A 24,079-nucleotide genomic window follows, 5' to 3' on the forward strand; every position below is an offset into this window, starting at 1 on the left:
GGGAGGAGAAAGGGAGGGGAGGGGAGGGGGAAGGGAAGGGAGGGAGAAGGGAGGGGAGGGGGAGGGGAGGGGAGGGAGAAGGGAGGGGAGGGGAGGGGGAAGGGGGGGTCAGCGGAGGGGCCGGAGGGGGGGGATGGGGGGAGCCGGAGGGGGGGGTTGGAGAGGCAGGGGGAGTGGGAGGGTCGGGGAGGGGTCGGGGAGAGGTCGGGCGAGGCAGCGCTCCACCAACCGCTGCAACACAGCTCCACCTCAAGGCCCCAAAATGGTGGCGAAAACTGCCCGCGCCTACCGCAGCAATCAGTGCCCGCCCCCTCCGGCCCCCCCGTGATTGGCTGCGATAGGAACAAAGTCAGGCGAAGCGCTCGATGATTGGCGATTGAGGTAGCTGTGTTTGGCGCGCGGCGGGCGTCGCGTGGTTGCCTGTTACGGAGCTGGTTTTCCTCTTGAGGGCAGGGCCGTCCTAACCCCCACAGTGCTGCGCCGCGGCCCGACTTGGCCCGGCCCGGCCCGGCCCGGCCCCGCCCCGCCCCGCCCAACTTGACCCGGCCCGTTGTGTTCCATTCCGTTTCGGTATGTGCCTGCGCCAGCCTCTTCACCGGCGGCTTCGTAGCACCCGCAGCAGCAGCGGGGCTTTGAGCAGTGGCTGAGAGGAAAAGGCAGGAGAAAAAAAAAAAAAAACTTAAAAGGAGATGGGGCCTGGAGGATAAGGGTTGTCGGAGAGGTGTAGGTGCTGCACATCAGCAAATACAGAAGGCTAGGTAGCAGGCCTTAAAGGAACGGGGTTGGGGTCAGTGTGCACGGTGGATTGCAAACAGGACGTGAACCGACAATACTGAGATACTTCAGAAAACAGAAGTCATTATACCGAGGATATATGGTCAGTAAGGAGGGTTGGAGACCACTAGTAGCGTCTCCTGCTGTGACTAGTTAGCGGTTGAGCAGCGTAGCTGGATAGTGCAAAAGGGATCAATGTGTTTAAAAGCTTTGGTTTTCAAGGAGAAAAATAGGCATATGTTTTCAGTGAATTTTTTGCCTTTTTTTGTAATTTACTTTTAGCAAGTGATACAACTAACCTGTAGTGTTTGCTCAAGTGACGAGATGTGCATGATATAAGAGAATTTTTCACCTTTTTTTAAAGCCAGAAAGCGTCATGAGTAGAAAGAAAGAGTTTTCCTTGGTGGATGACAGTAGTGGATACTTTAATAGAAAACTAAAAGCTATAAGGTATGTGAATTATGAGATTATTCTAGTGACTGCCATATTTTTAAGTTCTAAATATACTTATCAGGAAATTTAATTGGGGAAATGTAGAAAACAGTGTTTGCATTCTGCATTGTTATGAGTCTTTTATGTGTTAGGTGTGTGTGTGTAAAACATGCAGTTTGTGGAAGATCTTAGCATTTGGAATAGGTCCAGAGAAAAAGACATTTTGAGTGCATCCTGGATTCTTAGCAAATAGTTGCTAGGATGCAGGTATCTCATAGTGATCTGTATGGATATTTTACAGGTAAATAAAGCACTGTTGAACTACTCAATATATATTTTTAGTTAAGTGACTATAGAATTAATGCAATTAAAATGCATGATATAATAACTTACTGGGTTTAGTTATCTTAAATGTCATGTCCCTATAAGTATCACCTTTATGGATGATGAAATCAGTATCGTAGAGTTAAATTTCTTCTCTGGGTGGGAGGGTAACCAAATTTTTGTGTACATGATGTGTGTTTCATTAACTGCACTTTCTTCATAATGTCATTCGGTAAAAGCGAGCAAGTTTAATTTTAAGAGAGATGGAAATCGGAATTCATATCTCGTTAATAGCTCCCATGATCTTAAACCTTTACTTCTGCTTCTGAAGGCAGTGTCTTAAGATGCTAGAAGAGGACGTTACAGAAGCAAATCAGAGAAACAGTGGTTTGTGTCATATGTCAAAAGGTGGGGATGTGAAAGGTAAGGCTTTTGGATCTTGACTTGTATTACAGCAGTTTTGTGGTGTGCAGTATTCACTGTTTTTTATGGGTTTTGTGGGCTGTTAAAGACAACAGCTGGGCTGCCAGATTTGATTAAGTGTTGGTTATTTGCTAGTTTTCCAGTACTTGGCCACAGCAATCAGTAACTTTCTCTTCCCATCCTGCTGTTTTTTTCTTGATGAAGCTACTAAAAGTTTGTTTTAAAAGAAACCTAAGTTTTTTTTCCTTGAGATTTTCTGCTTGAATATCTTCCTTTTCCCCAAAAGTTGCAAAATCGTATTGAGTACGTGTATTTGTGGACACTTTGTGAAACTATTTCTTTTCCTGTACTGCAGGTGAACATTTTGAGTATGTGTTCTTTTGCCTTTTTGCTTTCCTGTTCATGTGTTTATCCTGTCCCAAATGTAGCAATGTAATACAGCTAATCACGCAGATCATTAAATGCAAGTAGGTTTTTGTAATTGCCAGAAAACTTCCATATCTGTTTATCTGAACTCTATTCCTAGCTTTAAATTTCTCTTGTTGTGAAAGTCAATGTCCAAATTCCCATTGATGTGAAGAATGCTACCTAGAAAGCTACTCTGGTGACTTGTGTATTCCTGTTTATCTCATTCCCTTCAGTTACCAACATTCACAGCTGTGCTTCCTATACTTGCTTTCACAGCATTGCTTGATGTGAAGGATGAAGACACTGATTTTCTTTGTTCCTCTTCTACCAAAGTAAGTTGATGTAAAGTTTTTGTTCAGCAGTTACTGTGATGGTCTGAAATAGTGATATTCACAGGATTTTTTGCATTTACATTGGGATTGATTAAAGCAAGCTCAGATCCCCCCTTGGAGTAAGGACCTGTGCTTCATAACCACCTGCTTCTCAGCAAGTCTTTGCTAGCATTTCTCTATATGAAATGTAGCTATGCAGTGCACATCTCATGTCCAAAGAAGGTTTTAAGAAGGTTTGTCTTCACAGTTCTCATTAATGCCATCTCCATACTACATAATGTGTAAGAAAGCAGCTGATGCATGTATATGTTCTTAGGTTGTTTGGTTTGGCATTTTTTTTAATCTCTTTCCCTGTCAGCTCCCAAGTAAATTTGATTTTTTTTTTTTTTTAAAGAAAAACAACTTTATTATGTGTGGTGGTGCATACTGTGGGAATGTATTTTTATTGCTGCATTTTAAAAAAATGTTCTGCTTGTGAATCTCTCCTGTGTTAATACCATTTGTTTAACAAAAATCTATATTTTGGACAATTATTAAGGGTTTTTTTATTTCATACAAATCATATGGTGTGGCCATTCCTTTTTTTTTTTTCCTGCTGTCAAATTAAGAGTCAACTTTAATTGTGAAAGACAAGTAAGCTAAATCTTTGAAATTAGGCCCCATCATTAAACTTCATTGAAATGTAAGTTATTACCAGTTTCAGTAATGCAATACATTAGAAGTTTTGCATAATAGAGGGGAAAATGCTAAAAGCAAGCAGGAAAACAGCATTCATTTTGGTATGAACTCTTCACATTTACCACAAACACTGATGGCTACAGGGCTTTGGCTTGGAAGCTGTTTTCTTGCACCTCTCATTGCTCAATGCATTCAACACAAGTGCATTCAACAGCACTGCTTTGAAGCTTGATCTCAGTGAAATGGCAGGGAGGGAACTGAAGACAAAAACTGAATTATAGAACATTTTTTACTGGGACTTAGGTCTAACTCTGTATTTGAACTTACTTTTTCCCTCTGAATTCAGACCAAAACTAGTTTTGAAGTCGGGCTGTGTGGTGGCAACTCGCCAAGGTTAGCAAGGTAAACCTTTATTAACTGAACTTGGTTTTATGTCTTTAGATGCATGTATAGCTTTTTCTCTTGGTCTTTTTCTGTGTTGGTTGTTGTTTGAGGTTTTTAATGTGTTCTTTGAACTTCACTAGCATCTCCTCAGTCTGAGTGTCTAGTAATGCAGGAACACAACTTGCTTGATACTTAAGTACTAAAAACGTTTCACTGAAAGGCAACAAGAAACAGATTGGTTTGGCTTAAAAACGTTTGGAACTGGAAGTTTTAAGCACTGTGGTAGCTCCCTGGTAAGGCTTCAGAGGGAGAGTAGAAAGCTACTGAAATGCCAGGCTGTGGTAGGTAGGACTGTATAATTGAACTGCCTCCTTCCCCTCCCAGCCCTCTGCTGCTCACGTTGCACCTTCCACTTAGATAACCAGTCACAGCTATAAATGGCAGCAATTGTCATATCTAAATTACATTCACTTGCAAATTTTGTCTAGCCTATGTGGACTTGAAGGAATTCTGAAAGTGCGTGGCTTTCCTCCCACTCCTATTGCTGTGGAGAATGACATTGAAAAAAATAGCAATAGTCCCAGAAAATTCTTCCAGCTCTATTACATGAGGTATTTGTGTTACACAGATCTGCTCTGTAAGAGAGGTATGTCCATATCCCTATTACAAGAGAGAGATGGACATGCTGAAAATGTCCATGGGGACATGTCCAATGGACATGTCCAGAGAAGGGCCACCAGGATGATCAGAGGACTGGAGCACCTCTCCTATGAGGACAGACTGAAAGAGTTGGGGCTGTTCAGTCTGGAGAAAAGAAGGCTCCGAGGTGACCTTATTGTGGCCTTCCAGTATCTGAAGGGGGCCTACAAGAAAGCTGGGGAGAGACTTTTTAGGATATCAGGTAGTGATAGGACTAGGGGGAATGGAATAAAGCTGGAAGTGGGGAGATTCAGACTAGATGTGAGGAAGAAGTTTTTCCCCATGAGAGTGGTAAGAGCCTGGAATGGGTTATCCAGGGAAGTGGTTGAGGCCCCATCCCTGGAGGTGTTTGCAGCCAGGCTGGATGAGGCTCTGGCCAGCCTGATGTAGTGTGAGGTGTCCCTGCCCATGGCAGGGGGGTTGGAACTAGATGATCTTTGTGGTCCCTTTCAACCCTGACTGATTCTATGATTCTAAGTACTGGTACGTAAAAGGTGCATCACTAACCTTGCCCAAAGTAAAACAAAGTCAAGATTTCATGCATGGCTGTCAGTCTCTGCAGCAGTTTTTTACAAGTCCTCTCACAGTCCATCAGAAACAACAAACTGAGCACAGGAAGAACACAGTGCTTTCTTTCTGTGATTAAGCCAGCTTTTAGAGACTATTTTTTGAGATTTTTGTGGCTATTTAGCTGCATGTGTTCTTGACTGAAGAGCAGATATGGGTCACCATACAACAGCATTTTAAGATCTTTCCGAACAGGTTGTCAGTAAATTATGCTAGTGTAATCTGTTATGTGTGCTAAAGGTTTTAACAGCCTAATCCATATCACATGGGCAACAAATAAAAAAATCTTTTAATGTTAATGTGGTGCATTTTACTCTCTGAGGATAAACATCACTACCACCTACTAAGACTTTATGCAGCCTTGCCAAAACTGCCAAGTGAAGAATAGTTGCTAAAGATGAATTTTAAAATTATGCAACTAAAAGGAAACTTTGAAAAATGAGGTATCTGTAGTGTATCAGTGATAATTCAATTGTTTAAAAATAGATGTGTATATATATGTATTTAATGACAAATTTTGACATCTGCAAATTGTGTCTATTTATAGGAAGTTTGATGTTTTGTTTAAAATGTCTAGATTTTTTCCTTAAATCTTGGTTTTGCAGGCACCTTATTCATAATACTGAAGAGAAAGATGTTCAGCATGTAGTTTCTTCAAATGGTGCTCGAGCAGCAGACATGGTATGTTAATATAGAGTCTCCTTATGTTCTCACTCATTTTCATATACTCACAGCTCATGCATTGCCTTTTAATACAAAAATCTGCAGCCTTAATAATTATGTGCTATTATTCCATCTTTCAGAATTGATGTGCAACTACAGTTGTAATAAAATAACTTGACAAGATTGAAACCAGCTCAAACCCAACCAGATCATAGCTGAGGAAGGCTAGTGTATTCAGCTGCCCTTTTTCTTAAAAGACATTTGAGGGTTCACAGTACGTGGTCCCGGGGCTCTTTTGTTTTCCTTTAAATTCAAGACAGCTGCAAGGTTCATGCAACACATCTTTAAAGTGGTCATTCAGGGCTGCAGTGGTGTTGGATAAATGGAAAGATATATTCTGAATTAATATATCCATGTCTTTTGAGGTTTGGAAACATTTTTGTTTATGCATCATTGAGTGTAGTGAGAACCACAAAGTAGAGAGGGAGGAATGGAATTCTATGATGTTTTTACACCTCTTACATCTCCTTGCATCTACTCAGAGTAGAGTGGGAATAGTTGTCATAGGCAAGTATTTCTAATACAATTCACATCCAAGTTACAGAATAGAGGAGGATTTTCTTTTCTTTTTCTACTCCCAGGAAGACAATGTAGTTGGTCTGAGATCACAAAATCACAGACCGTCAGGGGCTGGAAGGGGCCTCGAGAGATCGTCTAGCCCAACACCCCTGCCAAAGCAGGATCACCTATACCAGGCCACACAGGGACTCATCCAGGCAGGTCTTGAATGTCTCCAGGGAGGGAGATTCCACAACCCCCTTGGGCAGGCTGTTCCAATGTTCTGTCACCCTCACAGTGAAATAATTCTTCCTTCTGTTTCCATGGAACTTTCTGTGCCTCAGCTTCCACCACTTGTCCTGTCATTGGGCATCGCTAAGAAGAGCCTGGCTCTGTCCTCTTGGCATTCACTGTTTACATACTTATAAACACTAATGAGGTCACCTCTTAGTCTCCTCCAAGCTGAAGAGCCCCAGCTCCCTCAGTCTCTCCTCATAAGGAAGATGTTCCACTCCCTTAATCGTTTTCATGGCTCTGCGCTGGACTCTTTCAAGCAGTTCCCTGTCCCTCTTGAACTGAGGGGCCCAGAACTGGATGCAGTATTTCAGATGTGGCCTCACCAGGGCAGTGTAGAGAGGGAGGAGAACCTCTCTTGACCTAGCCACACCGCTTGTAGTATACCCCAGAATGGCATTGGCCTTCTTGGCCACAAGAGCACATTGCTGGCTCATGGACGACCTTCCATCCACTAGGACACCCAGGTCCTTTTCCCCTCCACTGATGTTCATGTACATTAACTGTTCAGGAGATGGAAATGACAACAAACATCCTTAAACACCATCATGATGTGTGTGACTAAGAGGACTCTTTCAGATTGTGGGCAGCACTTCCTTTCATTTACACCAGTGTCTGGTCAGGCTTTTTTTTATTCTGAATCAGGCTTTTTTTTATTCTGAACTTTAATTTCTCTCTAGTTTGTGGGGTTTTACCTTAACACTAGTGAGGAATCCTTTAGAAATTGGAGATGTTTGTGTGTTAGTTAAGTTGCCCTTTGGCAAGGTGAACTGGTTGCCTGTTAGAGATAGACCTAGATAGCACCATCCCTGACTTTCTGGGACGTCCCCAGCTGATGATCTCACTTTGCTTTAGTAAAGTAGCAGCACTCTAACCAATGCTCTTTAACACTAGCTTTAGTAGTGCCTGCAACAAGACATTTTGGTGTCTACATTTACTTCTGTGGCAATTCATGTGCAAGTATTTTCTTTCATTTTCTGGCATCAGCATAATGGGAGCATATAATGTTTAGTTATTTTTATATTTTGTTCTCCAAATGATATTCCTAAGTATTCTACTTTATCCACGTTCTTTGTCTTGCATGTTTTCTTTCCGCTGTACTGTTAACTTTATTTTGTTTTTCCTTCACATACTGTCACTTGTGAGTATGTGCAAATAAATGGCATATAATTAAAAAGCAATCTGTGCTTCAGAAATACAGTGTAAAAGTTCTCAGTGTAATTCAGGTGACCTAAGTATTTCAGACCTGTTTGCAGCAACAGAGTTGCTCAAAGCCTTACAATAGATCATCAGTCGCCCATATCAAGCATCTCTTTGTCAGAATGGCAAATGAGTATGGCATGTCTTGTCTTTTAATACAGGCAACTTTACATTCATTTGCAAATCTTTCCCCAGGACAGTAAAACTATAGAAGATATTGATGAAGCTGTGTGCATAGGTGTTTGTAATCTCAGCCACTTGCAGGATGCAGATGAGGTGAGTTAAAATAAATAACTAATGAAATATTAAATCCTTGACTGAAGCTTTTTGTGAGTAGTCACACATTGACGTCCTATTTAAACATGCTTTTACTGCCTTCATTTTGAACTCTCTATTGTCTTCAATTTTTATGCCATTTCTGTGAATATACGGTTTTAAATTCCTGACTATAATCTGCAGGTTACAGACTAGAGGAGTAGTCTGTAAAGGAGTACATCATCTTACACATAAAGTTAATAGGTTGGTCCATACATTTAGCAGAACCATATCTGTGCCAATCTTTAAGTATTAAGCTTGTGTTTCCTCAGGTGAGGGTAAAATTCAGCATTTGTTTTTCCTCTAGCAGCTACGCTAACTTTATAATAGTTTTCATGTGCCTCTTTCTGGATTTAAAGGGGGGGGAAATTACACGGGCCACAGAAGTACTAATTTTAACAGACACAATATGCATTAAATGCATAAATCTTGTAATACATTTTTCTGTACAGTATAAAATATAGGAAGAATCCTAAAGTACTGGAAAATGCTGTTAGGTTTTGAGTAACCCATGAACTTGATCAATGATCATTATTTTATTTAAACTTTAACTCATACTAAATGTGCTGTGGTAAAGCTTGCGGTTCTGTCTTTGCCTGGAAATGCATGTACGATTTACATGTAATCTAAGATACCTGGATGTAGATGTGTTTAATGATCCAAAAGTCTAAAGAAAATTCATCCTAGTAAGTGTGGCATGAGGTGTCCTCAAAACTTGTTTTCCATTCAGTTCCTAACTCACTTTGTTGGAGCGGCCAATCTATCGGTTAAGCAAAGCTATACTAATAGCATCTTGTGAAAAACAACCACTTCAGCAGTTCTAATATCATAACTCCTGCATGCACCTGTGATCTTCCAACAGTTTTTCGATAAAGACTGAGAATTACCAAATCAGTATTGCAGTACTGAGATAATTTTCCACAGTCTCCTCATTAAATGTAACTATAACGACAAAACTGATTCTTAGCCAGAAGACAAATCTGGTCTACTTCTGGGTTTTTTTCTCTTTATGCTCACAGTGAGTTTTATGTGTTATATGTTAGCATGCTGATTTTCTGTGTATGGTGTTGAAATGTCACAAAATCACAGAACATTAGAGGATGGAAGGGACCTCCAGGTCCAACTCCCCTGCCAAAAGCAGGGTAGTCTGCACAGGCATGCATCCAGGTGGGTTTTGAAAGTCTCCAGAGAAGGACACTCCACAACACCCCTGGGCAGCCTGTTCCAGGGCTCTGTCACCCTCACTGTAAAGAAGTTCCTCCTCATGTTGAGGTGCAACCATCTATGTGCAAGTTTGTATCCATAGCTCCTTGTCTTATTACTGTGCACCACTGAAAAGAGATTTCCCCATCCACTTGACACCTACCCCTCAGATATTTATACAGTCTTCTCTTCTCAAGACTAAACGTCCCCAGGAAAGGAAAGTGAGGCAGTGGGCCTCATAAACCTCATGTGGTTTTTTGACTCATTGACCTGAAGACTTCAACTGATGTGAGGATCCAGACTCTGTGAGCTGACTAGAAGTTAGAACAAACAAAGGAATTAATGAGTGATAATTGATTTAAATATCACTAAGTGGTTCAGTGTGAGCCTGCTGGTGTATTGATCACATTTCATTGCTTTTGAATGTTTAAGTTAATATGAGAATAATAATAATGACTATTGAAATAGTTAATGCATGTTTATTTGATACTGCATGAAACAGATGCTGAAATACTTGAAATTGAAGTTAAAGCAGGAAGGAGAAGTTGCAGAAACTGTGGAGAAAATATTTGATGAACTTCTTGCTTCTCTCCTCTCAAGGTAGTAATCTGGTTTATAGGATGGTGGGGGTGAGTTTATCAAGGAATTGTTTCTAATTCAGATAAAACAATTTAAATAAAACTTTGGTCTTCCTCATTGCAGTATGTCCTAACATCTGTCTTTATTTTTTTGCCCTTTCCTAGTGGCATCTTGGAGCTGGTTTGCCTGATTGGAAACCATTTGCTAATGCAGCCTCTACTCTTAAAGAAAATATAAAACTTAGTGATGTTACTTTTCTGAAACTTTTTTTTAAATTGACTGAGATTTTCAAGCTCATAGAAGGCATGGGGAAGGGGTGTCAAAACTTCGGATTTCAGAAGAGCTTCTGAGTGGGGCATCTGATATCTTAATAGACTGAGCTGTAAAATTCAGCTGTTTAATTTGCAATTGGACATGTACAAAAATACTAGGAGGCTTGAATGGAAATGTACTTAAATATTTTCTGAAGAAAATCTTTATTCAAAGAAAGTGGCTTTTCAGTGTGAACTCTCAGCCTCTGTGGTTCTAGTTAACTAAGTGGATTTTTCGTGCTTTCCCCTTTTTACTGAGGAAAATGGTATTTCAGTGTGTGATGTATCCTTTCTGTATAGTAGCACAGCTGCCAACTGCGTATTGAAGTTTGAATCTGTATAGTTGAGTGCTTACTAAACTCTGAAAAGCAATATTTTAATACAGGAAAAATAAATCATGTGCAGAAATAAGGAAGAGCATCAGCAGCTACAGTGCTGATATTGGAAAAGCTAAGGAAGTTATTGAAGAGAAGAAAAAGTGCTTGGCTGGTGCCATTAGGATTGCAAAAGAATTTAAAATTACACCTTCTGTAAGAGCCTACTGTGATCTCCCTCAGGTAGTTATATTTTTTGCACTGTGAAACAATTTATTTTTAATGAATATGTTCAACTTTATATTGAAAGTTTCTGATCTGCCTTTCAGTTTGCAGACTTAATATTGAGATTTTTGCAGTAATGTATTCTTACCTCACCTTGATGTGCATACACACACGGAGTTTATATTTGGCCTTGGTCAGAAATTTGAGTCTGGTGCCTGGTGTGAAACAAAGGTCATCCCTTGCCTTAAAGAACTTTCTATCTGAAATGACAAGTGGAGGGGAAGGACAGAATGACACAGTACTGATCAGTGAAAGGGCAGTGTTCAGAAGTCTAAGCCTTTCCTAATCAAGAGTTTTCCAATCTTTTCCCTGAACTACTACAGAATTAATAGCCTCGCTATCCTGAACATCTTGGTCCCAGACCTTTACTTCCATTCTTCTTCCCCATCATACCTGCTGTTCATAGAAACCCACACTATATGCTGTGCTGTTTGAAGTCTTCTGTCTCTGACAATAGAGAAGATAAGATGCTTGGAGGAAGAGTCTAAGAACCTGGGCATTTATTGAATGCTGGAATTTACAGGTTAATAATTTTATAATTGGTAGGTTACATAGAGGTCATTACACTGAATAAATCTTACAGCATCCTGTTACAAGGTTGTGTAACACTTCTTGAATGACTTCATAATGCTTATGGCTATGTGTGATTGGTGTGTGTGTACATATATACATAAATGGTGTTTGTATGCAGTTGCAAGGAGTTCCACATTTTCATGCTTGAGATGTGTATAAAATATTTCCCTCTGTTCTTTGTAAATGCATTACCCAGTTATTTCATTTAGAGCCTTTGTAGTCCTTGAGAAAAATAACTGGTCTTGTCATTCTTTGAATGGCTTCTTATGTTGTGGATAATACAGATGTATAATCTGCTTTTTGTGTAGTAGAAGCTATAACTGTACTTCTTAATTTCAGGTTATTTGTGATTTAAAGTTGCCAGTTGAGGCTGAACTCTCAAGAGTGTGTAGTTTGAATGAAAAAATATTTTCAAGGTAAATGACTGGAGGGGAGTTATGTTGGAAGGTAAAGGGATGTACTGGTTATCTTAATTACAAAAACTGTTCATAAAACAGGTAAACAGCAGAAACTGAAGTTTTTCATTTTGATTTTACTGAAAAGCTACTAATTCAGATGTGTATTAACTCATCACTAACAATGCCTAGTAGCCTTCACCTGAGAAAGCATGTACAATTTACTGCTATGTAAAGAACTCTATGTGCATTTAAAAAATTCTTAACAAACTTAAGACACTAAAAATTCCTCTCCTTCACTTAGAAGTAAATGGGGGAAACAATGGAGTGGTGGGTTTTTTTTTTAAATTAATAAATTTGCTTTATTCAGGAAAGACTTGGTGGTGTCTTAGGGCACTGATGTCTAAGAAGAAATTGGTGGAAAACCCTGGTTACTGTGTTGCCCTCAGTGGAAGTGAGAAATACGATTTCTAGACATGACTAAGAGAAAAGTGTGTCATGGCTATGGTATGGCAGACCATATGCAGCTAGGTCATGAGGCTGGTCAAAGTATTGTAAGCCTAGTGTATAAATGCCACATTCTTGTATAAGGAAAGAGGACAGAACAAAGATGCAGTTAGTTCGGAACATCTCAGCAACCCCATTGTATTTCAGGATATGGACCCATTATAGGCGATAGAACGGTTGTATGCCATCAGGTTCTGACTGGCACAGAGAAATGAAGCTCTGAAATTGATGACTTGGATGCAAAGTGTGAAAAACAGGAAAAGCCCTTTTAAATCATTGAGTCCAACTGCTAACGTAATACTACCAAGTTCATAATTAAACCATATCCCTAAGCACCATGTCTTATGCGTCTTTTAAATCACAGAATCAGAATGGTTTGGTTGCAATGAGCAGAGATCTTCAGTTAGATCAGGTTGCTCAGGGTCCTGTCCAGCCTGACTTTGAAATTTGCAGGGGCATCTACAACCTTCCTGTGCAACTTGTTCCTATGTTTCGTCATTGTAAAAACTTTCCTTGCGTTCCTCTTCTAGTTTAAAACCATCATCCCTTGGCCTGTTGCAACAGACTCTTAAAAAAATCATCCCCTGTATAAGCCCCCCTTAAGTACTGAGAGGCTGGAATAAGATCTTCTTGGAACCTTCTCCAGTCTGAACAATTTCAACTCTTCTGGCATGGTGACTCTGACACTTCTCTGGGCAGCCTGTTCCAATGCTTGACAAAGTTACAACTCTTGCTGCCATATGTTAGTTGAACCATTAGAATATGGATAAAGGAATTTTAAAATCATCTTTTAGCAAGTTTAGTGACTTGGCAGGTTGGGACAATCTTGAGGATAGTGTCAATGGTGAAGGAGAATTTCATAGAAGGCTCTTTAATTGCACAACGGAAAATTCTCACAATGTAGAAGAAAGCTAAAACATACAGTCTTATTTGTTTGCATTGGAAGACCTTTCAAGGACTTGTATAGAAGTATAGAAGGAGATCTAATGAAGGGTGAGTATAAAGGCCTCTCGTGATGGTGCCACTCAGAAAAACCTACCAAAATTTAAAAGAATCAGAATTAGGAGGTGCATAGGAGTTGAGGCACGTTTTGTAGGCATCAAAAACTGTAGAACAAAGTGTAGAGAAGTTCCTGAAGGAGGTGGGGGGAAGAAGGGAAGATGGGCTGTTCAGTACTGCTTACACTTCAGTTTTCACAAATAGCTCATTATAACTGAACAACAAAGCTAAGGATTTGATTGCATGATGTTATTTTTGCAGTTCTGTTAGCCTAACTTAAAAAGATTTTGCTGTATTTCATCGGTAAGTGTGAAAACATTAGTGTGACAGTAAATAGAACAAAAAGAATGTACATTTTGGACTTCAGTTATGGTTTTATTTTTTGGGAGTGTTGGATAATTTCTTTTCTCCAAGCAGAATAGTTTATTGAACTAAACTGGGTATATGTGTGAAAACTGAGTAAGTGAATGTTGTAATAGTCTCTGCATGACAGATAAAGCAAAAAGTAAGAGTTTTTTAATATGAATGTGAAGATAAATAAGCAACCAAATCTATTGTTAATAGGAAAGGAAAAAATGAAACCAGAGTAGGTATTTTGTTCCTCCATGAATATTGTTCTGAAAAATGCCATAACATCTCAAAGCGTCAGAGTGATTTAGGTGTTCATGTCACCTTGTGTAATGTTTCTTCTCTCGAGATTCTTCCTAAAAATTGATGAGATCGTATCTTTGTTAGAAAATTTGGGCAAGATGGAATGGGGAGCAAGAGAGCAGTAAGTATTTTTGTGATAAGATAGGTACAGTAACTTACTTGTTCTTCTAATGATGAAATATAAAAATACCTATATATGCTGTGGCTTCCTAAGAGTACAGTGAAAGAAAGCAGAACTTTAGATGTTGGTATTTCAGTTCCAGTTAACATTAACATTCCGGTTAATCCAGTTAGAGCTTCAGTTCTGACATTCCAGTTCTGTTGGTGCTTAACTCAACTATATTTTACTGTATGACTGAAGTTACCAAGATTTTTTTTTTTTTTTTTTTTAATGCTGTGTGCTTTTCAGCTTTGACTGGCATTTAATGATACGGTCATAGAATCATTTAGGTTGGAAAAGAGCTTTACATCAAGTCCGGTCATAAACCTAACCCTTGCCACATTCACTACTAAATCATGTCCCTAAGCACCACGCCTATATGCTTACAATATATGAGATAGAGATGTTTATTTCAGCATACAAGAATTACTGATAAAAATACAAACAAAATCAACAGCACATACTAAAATTTATAGTATTTCTTCTTTACAGTCTAAATACTGGTTGCACCAAATGCCAAAACTTACTTAAGATGAACCAGATAAAACCTGAATTATATTTTTTAAATTACAATTGCTTTCATTTTTTTTAATTTCCATTCTTTTTCTCTGCAATCTTTGACAAAAACTTGAGAAAATGGATTGAAGTCACTGTTAGGGCTGTTACAGTTATCACTGGTTATGTTAAAAAAAAAAAAAGTCTTTTTACGTAACTAATATTTGCAAATCCTGTAGATTCCGCTAAAGAGCAACTGTTAGGACAAAAGTGTATGATGTGCCTTTTTATTTCTATCATGAACTACTGCATTATTCTCTTTTCTATTTTTGCCCCAAATAGTTTATACGAAATGTATTCAAATAGTCTCTGAACATTTAAGCAGGGGTAGTTCTTGTACCGAGCTGTTCTGTGACAATTCTTTTTAGGCTTCAGAAATCCTGTTAGTGGGTTTGTCATCTTGGTATTTAAAAACATAACACAGTTCATTTCAACCAGCTCTTAAGATATGTTTCCCTAACACAGTGATGTATTCTTAATAAAAGCTGTGCTTTGATTTCTGCTTTTTTTCTAAAACCAGCCTGGATGACATGAATGTGTTTCCAAATAAAAGTTTTGCCAAATACGGTGAAGGTAATGGACAACACACTCTTTTTCTTGATGAAAAAGAAATTCCAGGCTTCAATACTCGGTCATCTGTAGAGAATATGTTTCCAGTACTTAGCAGAGAAAGTAAAATAAAGGCTCTTGAAAATAAATGCAGTGTTCACAAAGAAGTGAAAAATACTAAAGTTCATCACCAGAATACATGTGCTCTACCCAAGTCTCCATTCAGCCCTGATCTCATAATTGAAGAAATATTTGAAGATGATCTGGAAAGTAAGTTTCTTAATACTGAAGCTTTCCATGTTCTGTTGTTTTGTGTGATGTTTGTTACATGTGTGTCTGTACATAGCTCACATGAGTTTGTTGATGATGTCTCCACTTTATTCCAAGTTTTCTCAAAAGTCTGAAGTTCCTGTGTCTGCCTGGATGATTCTCTTTGACTCTTTAGTTTTAAATAGCCCCCCTCAAAGTTTCTGACATTGGCTCCTGGAGAATGCTTTTCTGGCATTCCATTTGGCTTCATGAATCTTCTCCCAGAGCATTGTCTTTTGTTAATGGGCAGTAACAGTTATGTTCCTCAGCTTGTTGGGTTTTCCCTGGACTGTATTAGAAGGAGCATAGCTGACAGATGCAGGAAGTGATCCTCACCTTCCATTAGGCTCATGCAAGACAGAATCTGGAACATTGTGTCCAGGTTTGGGCCTTGCAGCATTGCAGGTAGCTCTCATACTGAAGCAAGTCCAGCAGACTGTACCCTCAGTCTGAGAAGTGATAGGAATGAGTTAGAACCAAGAAATAGGAGGGGGCATAGATAGAGATAGCCCACATAATTAAGATGCTTGACTCTGGAATAATCTATGGAAAAGCTCTATGATTACTAAAGCTTGTGGAGGATGAAGGAGAGGATAGGGGTGGTACACATGAAAGTAATTATAGCATATAGCTGTGATCAAGGTGAAGTAAATTATAGAGGTTGCACTCAACTGTCTAAAATAGCACATTCCAGAATCCCAGTGGGCTTCACAGAACTCTTGTCAAAACAAAATGCCTTCAAGCTGCTGCATTATGTGAGTTTTGCTTGTCTTGAATCTAAGAATTTTAATGATAGTTTTGTGGTCTTGTTACTGGCACGTGCTCGTAGTCACTGTGTGTGCATCCATTTCAGTCACATCAGATGTAAACTTTTGCCTTTGTGGTACCCTTATGCAATTCATTTTACTGTGTTTGCTGCTTTACTACAAATGTATGAGTACTTAACTAATCTCTTTGATTAAACTTTTATCCAAAGAAGAGGAGTTTCCCACAGAATGTCATGCTGATGAACAGGGGGAGAATCTCTTCAAGGAAATGCCTTTTCAACATAAAACTGGTAAACAGTTCACTTCCTGGAAAGAACTTGTCCCTAAGTAGTGAGAGCAGACACTGCAATTCGTTGGAGAGTTCAGCACGTTAGAATTTTAGTCGGGATCAGGAGTGTATTGGGAAACATGTCTCCTACTCTGCTTAGAGTCAGTGGTTTTGCTATACAAAAACAGTTCCTGGTCTGCTCTCCTTGCTAGTGTAAGGACTACACTGTCTTTTAAGATTTGTTCTAAAACCACTTAGTTGAAAGATGCAATACTGGAATTCCCAAGCAACTTTCAGAAACTTGGCACTGGCAGTGTTTCTCAACACCTGGCAGATATTTAACATTACAGTAGCAGTGCTTGCTGTAAACAGTGGGGCCTGTTTATTAGGTCAGTAATTTATATACTGAATTTTGAACTTTTGTCTTGTTCTTCCTCCATCTATGGCTATGGCTTTCTAAATTACAAATGAACAGGTAAATGTACAAAACAGTAATTTAATGAACTAAGTTGTTCAGAAGTTCTGTAGGCACAGTTTGTGCTTTGAGCTTTGTTTAAGTAAATAGCATTAAAAGTTGAAAACTAGAGATTGCAGTATTGGGAAAGAAAGGAACTGCAGAAGTTGACAGAAGCAGCTCTGCAGCAAAAGGGTGTGCCTTAATAGAGGATGCAAAATAATATTAGTAAAGGATTAAGGAAATCACATTTTTTAGCTCGTTTTGAGGTTCTCATTTGGTTTTTTCTTTTTTTTTTTTTCCTGATGTGGATATTGTTTATCTGGACATCAGTAAAGCCTTGACACTGATTCCTGCAGCATCCTGCTGGAGAAAGTGGCTGCTTACAGCTTGGATGGGTGGACGGTTTGCTGGGTTAAGAACTGACTGAATGGCCAGGCTTAAAGTGGTGGTGAATGAAGCTAAATCCAGTTTGCGGCCAGTCACTAGTTGTATTCCCCAGGAATCAGTTTTGCAGCCAGTTCCCTTTAGTATCTTCATAATGATGTGGACAAAAGAATTGAGTGCAGCCTCAGGAAGTTGGCAGATGATGCTAAATTGGGTGGGAGTGTTCGTTTCCTTGAGGGTAGGAAGGCTGGATTGATGGGCCAAGGTCAATTGTATGAGGTTTAACAAAGCTGAGTGTCAGGTCGTGTGTTTGGGTCACACCAACTCCATGCAACGCTACAGGCTTGCAGCAAAGTGGCTGGAAAGTTGCCTGGTGAAAAAGGACCTCAGTGTGTTGGTTGGCAGCCATCTGAGCATGAGTCAGTGATGTATTCAAATGGCTGAGAAGGCCAACAGCATCCTATCCTGTATCAGGAACAGTGTGACCAGCAGGAGCAGGGATGTGATCATCCCCCTGCACTTGGCACTGGTGAGGCTGCACCTTGAATACTGTGTTAAGTTTTGGGCCCCTTGCTACAAGAAGGACGTTCAGTTGCTGGAGCATGTCCAGAAAATGGCAACAGAGCTGGTGAAGGGTCTGGAGAACATGAGGAACAGCTTATGTTCTTATGAGGAACAGCTGAGGAAACTCATTGTTAGTCTGGAGAAGAGGAGGCTGAGTGGAGACCTCATTGCTCTCCACAACTACCTGAAAGGAGTTTGTAGTGAGGTGGGGGTTGGTATTTTCTGTCCAGTATCAGGTAATAGGATGAGAGGAAATGGCCAGAAATGGTGTCAGGGGAGGTTTAGATTGGATATTAGGAAATACTTCTTTACTGAAAGGGTGGTTGAGTATTGCAATAAGCTGCTCTGGGAGGCGGTGGAGTCACCACCCTTGGAGGGGTTCAAGCAATGTGTAAACAGGGCGCTCTGGGACATGGTTTAATGACCATGGTGGTGTTAGGTCGATGGTTGGGCTCTTAGAGATCTTTTCCAACCAAAACAATTGTATGATTCTATGAATACAAACTGTATTACTTATTTGAATTAAGGCTTACCACTTTGTAAGCAGTTAGTCTTTTACTTTGCAATTTAGGATAAGGACGGTAGTTCAAAAGAACATACTTAATCAGAAAGCAGACGGTAACTAGTTTGAACCAAGTGGAAGCAGACTTGTCAGATTAAATGGTATTTAAGGTAATGTTATCATGATTAATGGAACATAAACCTAATCTAATCTAGTATCTGATAATACCTGTTGGAGTCACTTGGGGAATGATAATCTGTTTTATGTCTTACTCAGGTTCAACAGAACTGGTGACTGTAAGTCATGTTATAAATCCATGCCACTTCTATGTTCAGAGATTCTTACAGAAGAAAGAAGCAGAGATTTTGGAGAAGAAACTGGAAAACTTCTGTTGTAATGAGAATTCATATCTCTTGCCTTTAGATGTTTTGGAACTAGGTAAATTAATTATTTCTGAAGGTCTGCATTAGCTTAAAATATTATCTTGCAGTTTGTTTTCCTTAGTATAACCTTTTTATTTTCCTTCCCTCCTTTCCTTAGTAAAGCAATCCTTATATGTTTTGGAATCTACATTTAATGCTTTTCCAGAAACACTGTACATATTGTTTGGTAAACCAGACTTCTATTAAATCATATAAATGAAAACAGTAGAGAGACTCTGCAGTTCTTCTGGACCTCAACAAATTAAGTGCTTAGAGTAACCAGCAGTTGAAACACTGGGCTGTAAACTTAATGATTTCCAGCATTTGGTGATAATTGTTAACTGATAGTTTTTCAGTATACTGATTTTTAGAGAGTAGCCTAATTCTTCTGTTACTCAGTAAATCAACTCTTTCATGCAAACAACATTTTCCCTTCAAGTGGATAGATGAGTTTTATTAAAATCCACTAAGTAGATAGAAACCATGCTGGAAGTAAGAATGATACATGATAATACATTGCTAAATCATTAAAATGAGTTTCTAGCCCACATGTTGACAATATTACTCACTTGTAGAAGATGCTTTAGAAAACTGATTAAAAGTATGTAATAACCTTTGCCTTCAGTCTTCGCCACTTAACTAAGAGATACAGAAGGTTTGTCAGATATTACTTTATAATACAAGCCAAACAACTCTTTGGCTTACAGACATTGTCTAAATGAATGTTGGGAGAGAACTTCTAGTGGCTCTCCAGACAAGGGTTTTTAACATCTTTTGTCGTTATTTTAGCAGTAGCATCTTCAATACTTGTGTGGAAGATAGGCAGCAATGGAACATCAGGCAGAGCTCTACTAGTACTGCAGTGTGAAATTAGTCTTGCTTTTTTTCTATGTCTTTCTGTATAGGTGCTGAAACTTATATTAAGAATAAGGAAACTGGAAAGTGGTGCCGTGGAGCTATCACTGAACTAATTCCCCTAAAAAGTGAAAATAGGAGGAAGCCTTGTGGTCCAAAACGATACAAAATTTGTGATATTGCACTGCTGGAAGTATTCCTGGTTGATTTTGGGAGCTCTGTAGTTCTGACTTCCTCAGGGTATGTTTACAGAGAAAAGTTTGTGTCTACAATTGTCCTTGACTGTTGTCACTCAAAATCTCTGCTAAGAAACAAGCCCTCCATCAGCTTCACTCAGGCAGATAACCAGATATCCAAATGATACTTAAATTCTGTACATGTCTTTCCCACAGGAGAAGTGTCAGCATATGTTAGCACGCAAATACAGAAGCCTTCATGTGCTAAAATGTTTAACTTGGACTTTAATTGCAAAAGAGAACACATCAATCCTCAATGTTTAAAAAAAAGGGGGGGTGCATTTCCTTGAGACTTTGTAATTTGGCTTCAGTCACATGACATGTCAGTTACTGCAGTAATGACCATTATTTTGTCTGGAGTTTGGTTTTGGGGGGTTTTTTGGTGTTGGTATTTTTTTTTGCTGCTCTTTTAAGCTAGTACTGCTTTTATTCCCATTGAACAACAGATATGATCCCACTGAAATGCCTGAACCTGCTACTACTCTGCAAACCATTGAAACAGATGACATTTGTTTGTTTCTGAGGAAGCCTGATCAGCACATTGAGGCAGAACTTGCAGCTATTCCTCCTTTAGCAATGCAGTGTTCATTGAAGGATATTGTTCCCAAAAATGCAGTATGTAAAAACTGTTGGTACTATCTCAGGATACCTTCTTTCATAAGATTTATATTAAAGAACTTAAAATAATTTGTGTAACATACTGTCCAGTGATCTTACTCCATTATAAACAGAAGGAATCTGGAGAAGAGTACAGGATTTTTTTATTTTTAAGTTACATCATCTCTTGTAAAACGATGAGTTGCATTTCTTTCATTGGACAGGAAATAAGAGCTTTTAGCAGTCTCTGTGTTTACACAAACATACTTCAGGATTGAATCTTTCTACTGTAGACACATTCTTTTGTCAGAATTCAAATTACAGAATTGGTACTCTTCTCAGCTATTTGTTAACTTAATACAAGTAGTAACTTTCAACAGTAATCTAAACAGAAGAAATGGCTTCAGAATTTTTAAGAGCATCTTTTCAGTGATTGTCCTTTGTTACTTAAATTTTTTGCCACATGTTGAAAAGTTATTTGTTCTGTTTCAGTATAACAACAAATAATACTGTCAGCATTTATTCACATAGAAAAAGGACATATTGCTGTATTCTTTTCAATTCAGTTACCTATTAGGCTTTATTTTTGCTGCATTCACAACAGATTGAATTATGTCCAGTGCAGCTGTGTGTTTCTGACAGTATAAATGTTGTCTGTTTTTTTGGGTTTTTTTTAGCTAGTCTAATGTTGTCTGAAATAGCTTTAAAAAGGAAAGGTTTTGAACAGTTTTCACAGATGTGGGTAAAATGCCTTCCTAGTATGTGCTTTAATTTCTTTCACACCTAAAAAACACAGTTTTGCAGTGTCAAATGAGAAATACCTTAATTTGATCCAAAGTAAATCCAGAGAAGCTTTCTCAAGGTAGATAAAATGCTAAGATGGATGTTGAGAAGGAAGGTGGAAATTGACCAAACTATGTTGTACGTTTGTATAAACACACAAAAAGATGAGAGTACTGTTTGTATTTTTTTAAGATTCTCTTGACATCTTCAGTAACTTTCTTTCTACCACAGAATGAAGGTTGGGGAGAGGAAGTAAAGATACAACTTTTAGGAATGGTAAAGAACAAAGTTGTTTTAATGACCATATATGGAGCAGAGGATGGTATTCTCATTGTGGATTTGAAAAAATCTCCATTTAGTAAATCAGACGTGCCAGTGTCTGTCAAGGATGCATTGGTTTTTTTAGACTTTGCAAGGTATGTGTTTTTCCTTTCTTTAGTTTATGCTCTTAAATATAATGGCATAATACTTACAAAATGAAGTTTAGCAAGCAAGTTGGTTTTTGCAGTGTTTGATATATTGACGTGTAATGTATTAATCTTCAGCACTATGTATAGATTCACTTTATTCACCCTTACTAATAAGTACTGTAGCATACTCAATTAGCACTAGTCTGGACTTCATTTAGGTAATAAACTTCATTTTAGAAAATGACAACATTTTAAATTTTTCTACAAGTTTGAATAACGGGTGAAAAGATAAGACCTTAGGGTCTACCATGGACAGAAAAACATACAGAAGTCAGTTTCATATCTGTGTGATTTGACTGGTAGGCAGTGACAGGTTAGTCAGCATGTCTGAGCCAGCCCTGTGATGGGCATACAGCAGAATGAAAACAGAAACAATGATAAGGCATAACTGGGAGATTGATGCTGACATTAAGACAGAGTTGCTTTGAAGTCACCAGTGGAAGAGACAAGAGACAGAGAACAACATGAGCCTTTTGGTGTTTGGGTACAGGAGTACAGCATGCAAATCTGTAGAAAATAATAGTTCATTTTGCTTCACAAAAAGATCTTTGTTTATATTGCAACATAACTAGCTACAGAGGTGAGATCAATGAGAGAATCTTTTGCTACATCTCTGTTCCTTAGACAATTGCTTTTTCTCACAAGTGTGGAAAAGGAAATGTGAAAGAAAGTGGTTTTGTCAATGTAGTAGATTTTAGCCTTTTAGTTGGGTGGGGGAATTTTTCAGCATTTTAAATGTATACTACTGCATCCCAAATAAAATCTTCTCAGGAACCAGTTGCCTTTATCATTCTTCATATGTTACATGTGTGACAGAGAAGCATTGGGGAGAATTGGTTGGACCAATTGATAAGAAAGAAAGTGCAAACTATTCATGCAAACATGAATCAAGTTATTATATGACTGTTTTGCTTTTTTTTAATAGGGAACTTGGCATTTTAATATGAGTTCCTTCTCAATTAATTGTGACAGAATTTGTTTACAATTTTGTTTTGCCTTTTTTTTATCTTAGGTTTAGATCACAGCTTCCCAGTCATGTAGAAAATAATACTATCTTGCAGTATAGTCCACCTGACATTCCCCAAGAAAGTGCAGTTGTCTCTGTCATCGTTTGTCACATTAATAGTCCAAGTGATTTCTATGTTCAGTTGGTAAGTTTTGAAGGTCTGTTTAAATAAAACTCTGAACAAGCATTTTACTGTTGAGCTACTTGTAGTCCTCATTAAATAAACTGCAACTTCTATCACTTGTTACCAGCTTTAGGATTCCTGGATGAGATTAATTCCTACAATGATATATTAATACTAGGTTAATTCCAGGAATTCTCAGAATTCCATGCAGTTCACTTTTTTGTTAGTCTTGTTAAATGGCTAATTCCTATGTGGGTATGTAGTGTTTCACTGTTCAGACATGTGATTGAACAGGGCAACAATCCATAATTGTTCAGCTCTTCAATTTACTTCGTATACTTGTAGCCACTGTTGAATTTGGGGGGCTGTGAAGACTAGCAAATACACTGTCAAAGAGAAAATGTCCCTTGAAGGAGCAAAAATACTGTTTAAATACCATTAATACCATGTCAAAAAAGTATGTATGTTTTGTTTTTCTTATTTTAGAAAGATAGCCTGGATTTATTAGCTCTTTCAAAGAAACTTCAGGAGGTATATAAATATGAGTATGGGAGTCACATGGAAATTCTCTGCCCAGTTGAAGGCCAAGCCTGTATTGCAAAACAGGAAGATGGGAATTGGTGCAGAGCGCAGATTATAGGTGAAGTATTGGTTAATACTGGGTTGCAAAATTAGATGTGGTACTAGAAAGGTCATGCAGTATGTATGAACAGTAACAAAGAGCTGGGTTTTTTACCAGCCATTCTAGCAGGTTCATAAAGTCCGTAGTGCTAATTCACGTTCTGTTCTTTTACTATAAATAGAGATTTATACTTTTTAAAGAGACGTAATATACTTTGTTTTCTATATATTATTGAAATTCTATTGCATAATTCTTTTCAACAGTGTTTCACTTACTATTACAGTTTTGTCTATTATAGCCAACCTCTGAGTGTAATTGTTGTGGGTTAATAATTCTCCATGGCAGTTCCAAAGGGATCAGATGGTGTAATTCTGATGACCTCTGTTACCTGTACAGTTACTTCTGTTTGTGTATTTAATTTTGCCAGTGTCTCAAAGTGATGAGAGGGAGAAAGGACTAAAGCACCAGCTCTGTCATGTCAGGAACCCAAAAGAGCTGAATTTTAAAGAATGTAGTTTTTGAATTGCATTATGGAATATTTGGAAGTGAAATGTTTTATGATTACATGGTGTAAATGTGGA

At 38.5% G+C, this 24,079-nt stretch overlaps 1 protein-coding gene across 1 annotated transcript in view; it reads left to right on the plus strand.

Moving 5' to 3' along the window:
- The first annotated feature begins 262 nt into the window (after positions 1-262).
- RNF17 (ring finger protein 17) overlaps positions 263-24,079 on the plus strand; it is a 45,934-nt gene continuing 22,117 nt past the window's right edge. Inside the window, exons 1-20 of the mRNA XM_054390534.1 lie at positions 263-316; positions 454-570; positions 1,139-1,224; positions 1,862-1,953; positions 2,638-2,693; positions 3,718-3,773; positions 4,244-4,366; positions 5,627-5,702; positions 7,932-8,012; positions 9,757-9,854; positions 10,530-10,701; positions 11,656-11,732; positions 15,104-15,239; positions 15,348-15,402; positions 18,660-18,821; positions 19,711-19,900; positions 20,343-20,511; positions 21,508-21,692; positions 22,759-22,897; positions 23,363-23,516. Coding sequence (XP_054246509.1) covers positions 263-316; positions 454-570; positions 1,139-1,224; positions 1,862-1,953; positions 2,638-2,693; positions 3,718-3,773; positions 4,244-4,366; positions 5,627-5,702; positions 7,932-8,012; positions 9,757-9,854; positions 10,530-10,701; positions 11,656-11,732; positions 15,104-15,239; positions 15,348-15,402; positions 18,660-18,821; positions 19,711-19,900; positions 20,343-20,511; positions 21,508-21,692; positions 22,759-22,897; positions 23,363-23,516 — 2,278 coding nt within the window. The remainder of the gene's footprint in view (positions 317-453; positions 571-1,138; positions 1,225-1,861; positions 1,954-2,637; positions 2,694-3,717; positions 3,774-4,243; positions 4,367-5,626; positions 5,703-7,931; positions 8,013-9,756; positions 9,855-10,529; positions 10,702-11,655; positions 11,733-15,103; positions 15,240-15,347; positions 15,403-18,659; positions 18,822-19,710; positions 19,901-20,342; positions 20,512-21,507; positions 21,693-22,758; positions 22,898-23,362; positions 23,517-24,079) is intronic.

This window comes from Indicator indicator, chromosome 1 (genome assembly GCF_027791375.1).
Source record: "Indicator indicator isolate 239-I01 chromosome 1, UM_Iind_1.1, whole genome shotgun sequence".
NCBI classification, from domain to species: domain Eukaryota; kingdom Metazoa; phylum Chordata; class Aves; order Piciformes; family Indicatoridae; genus Indicator; species Indicator indicator.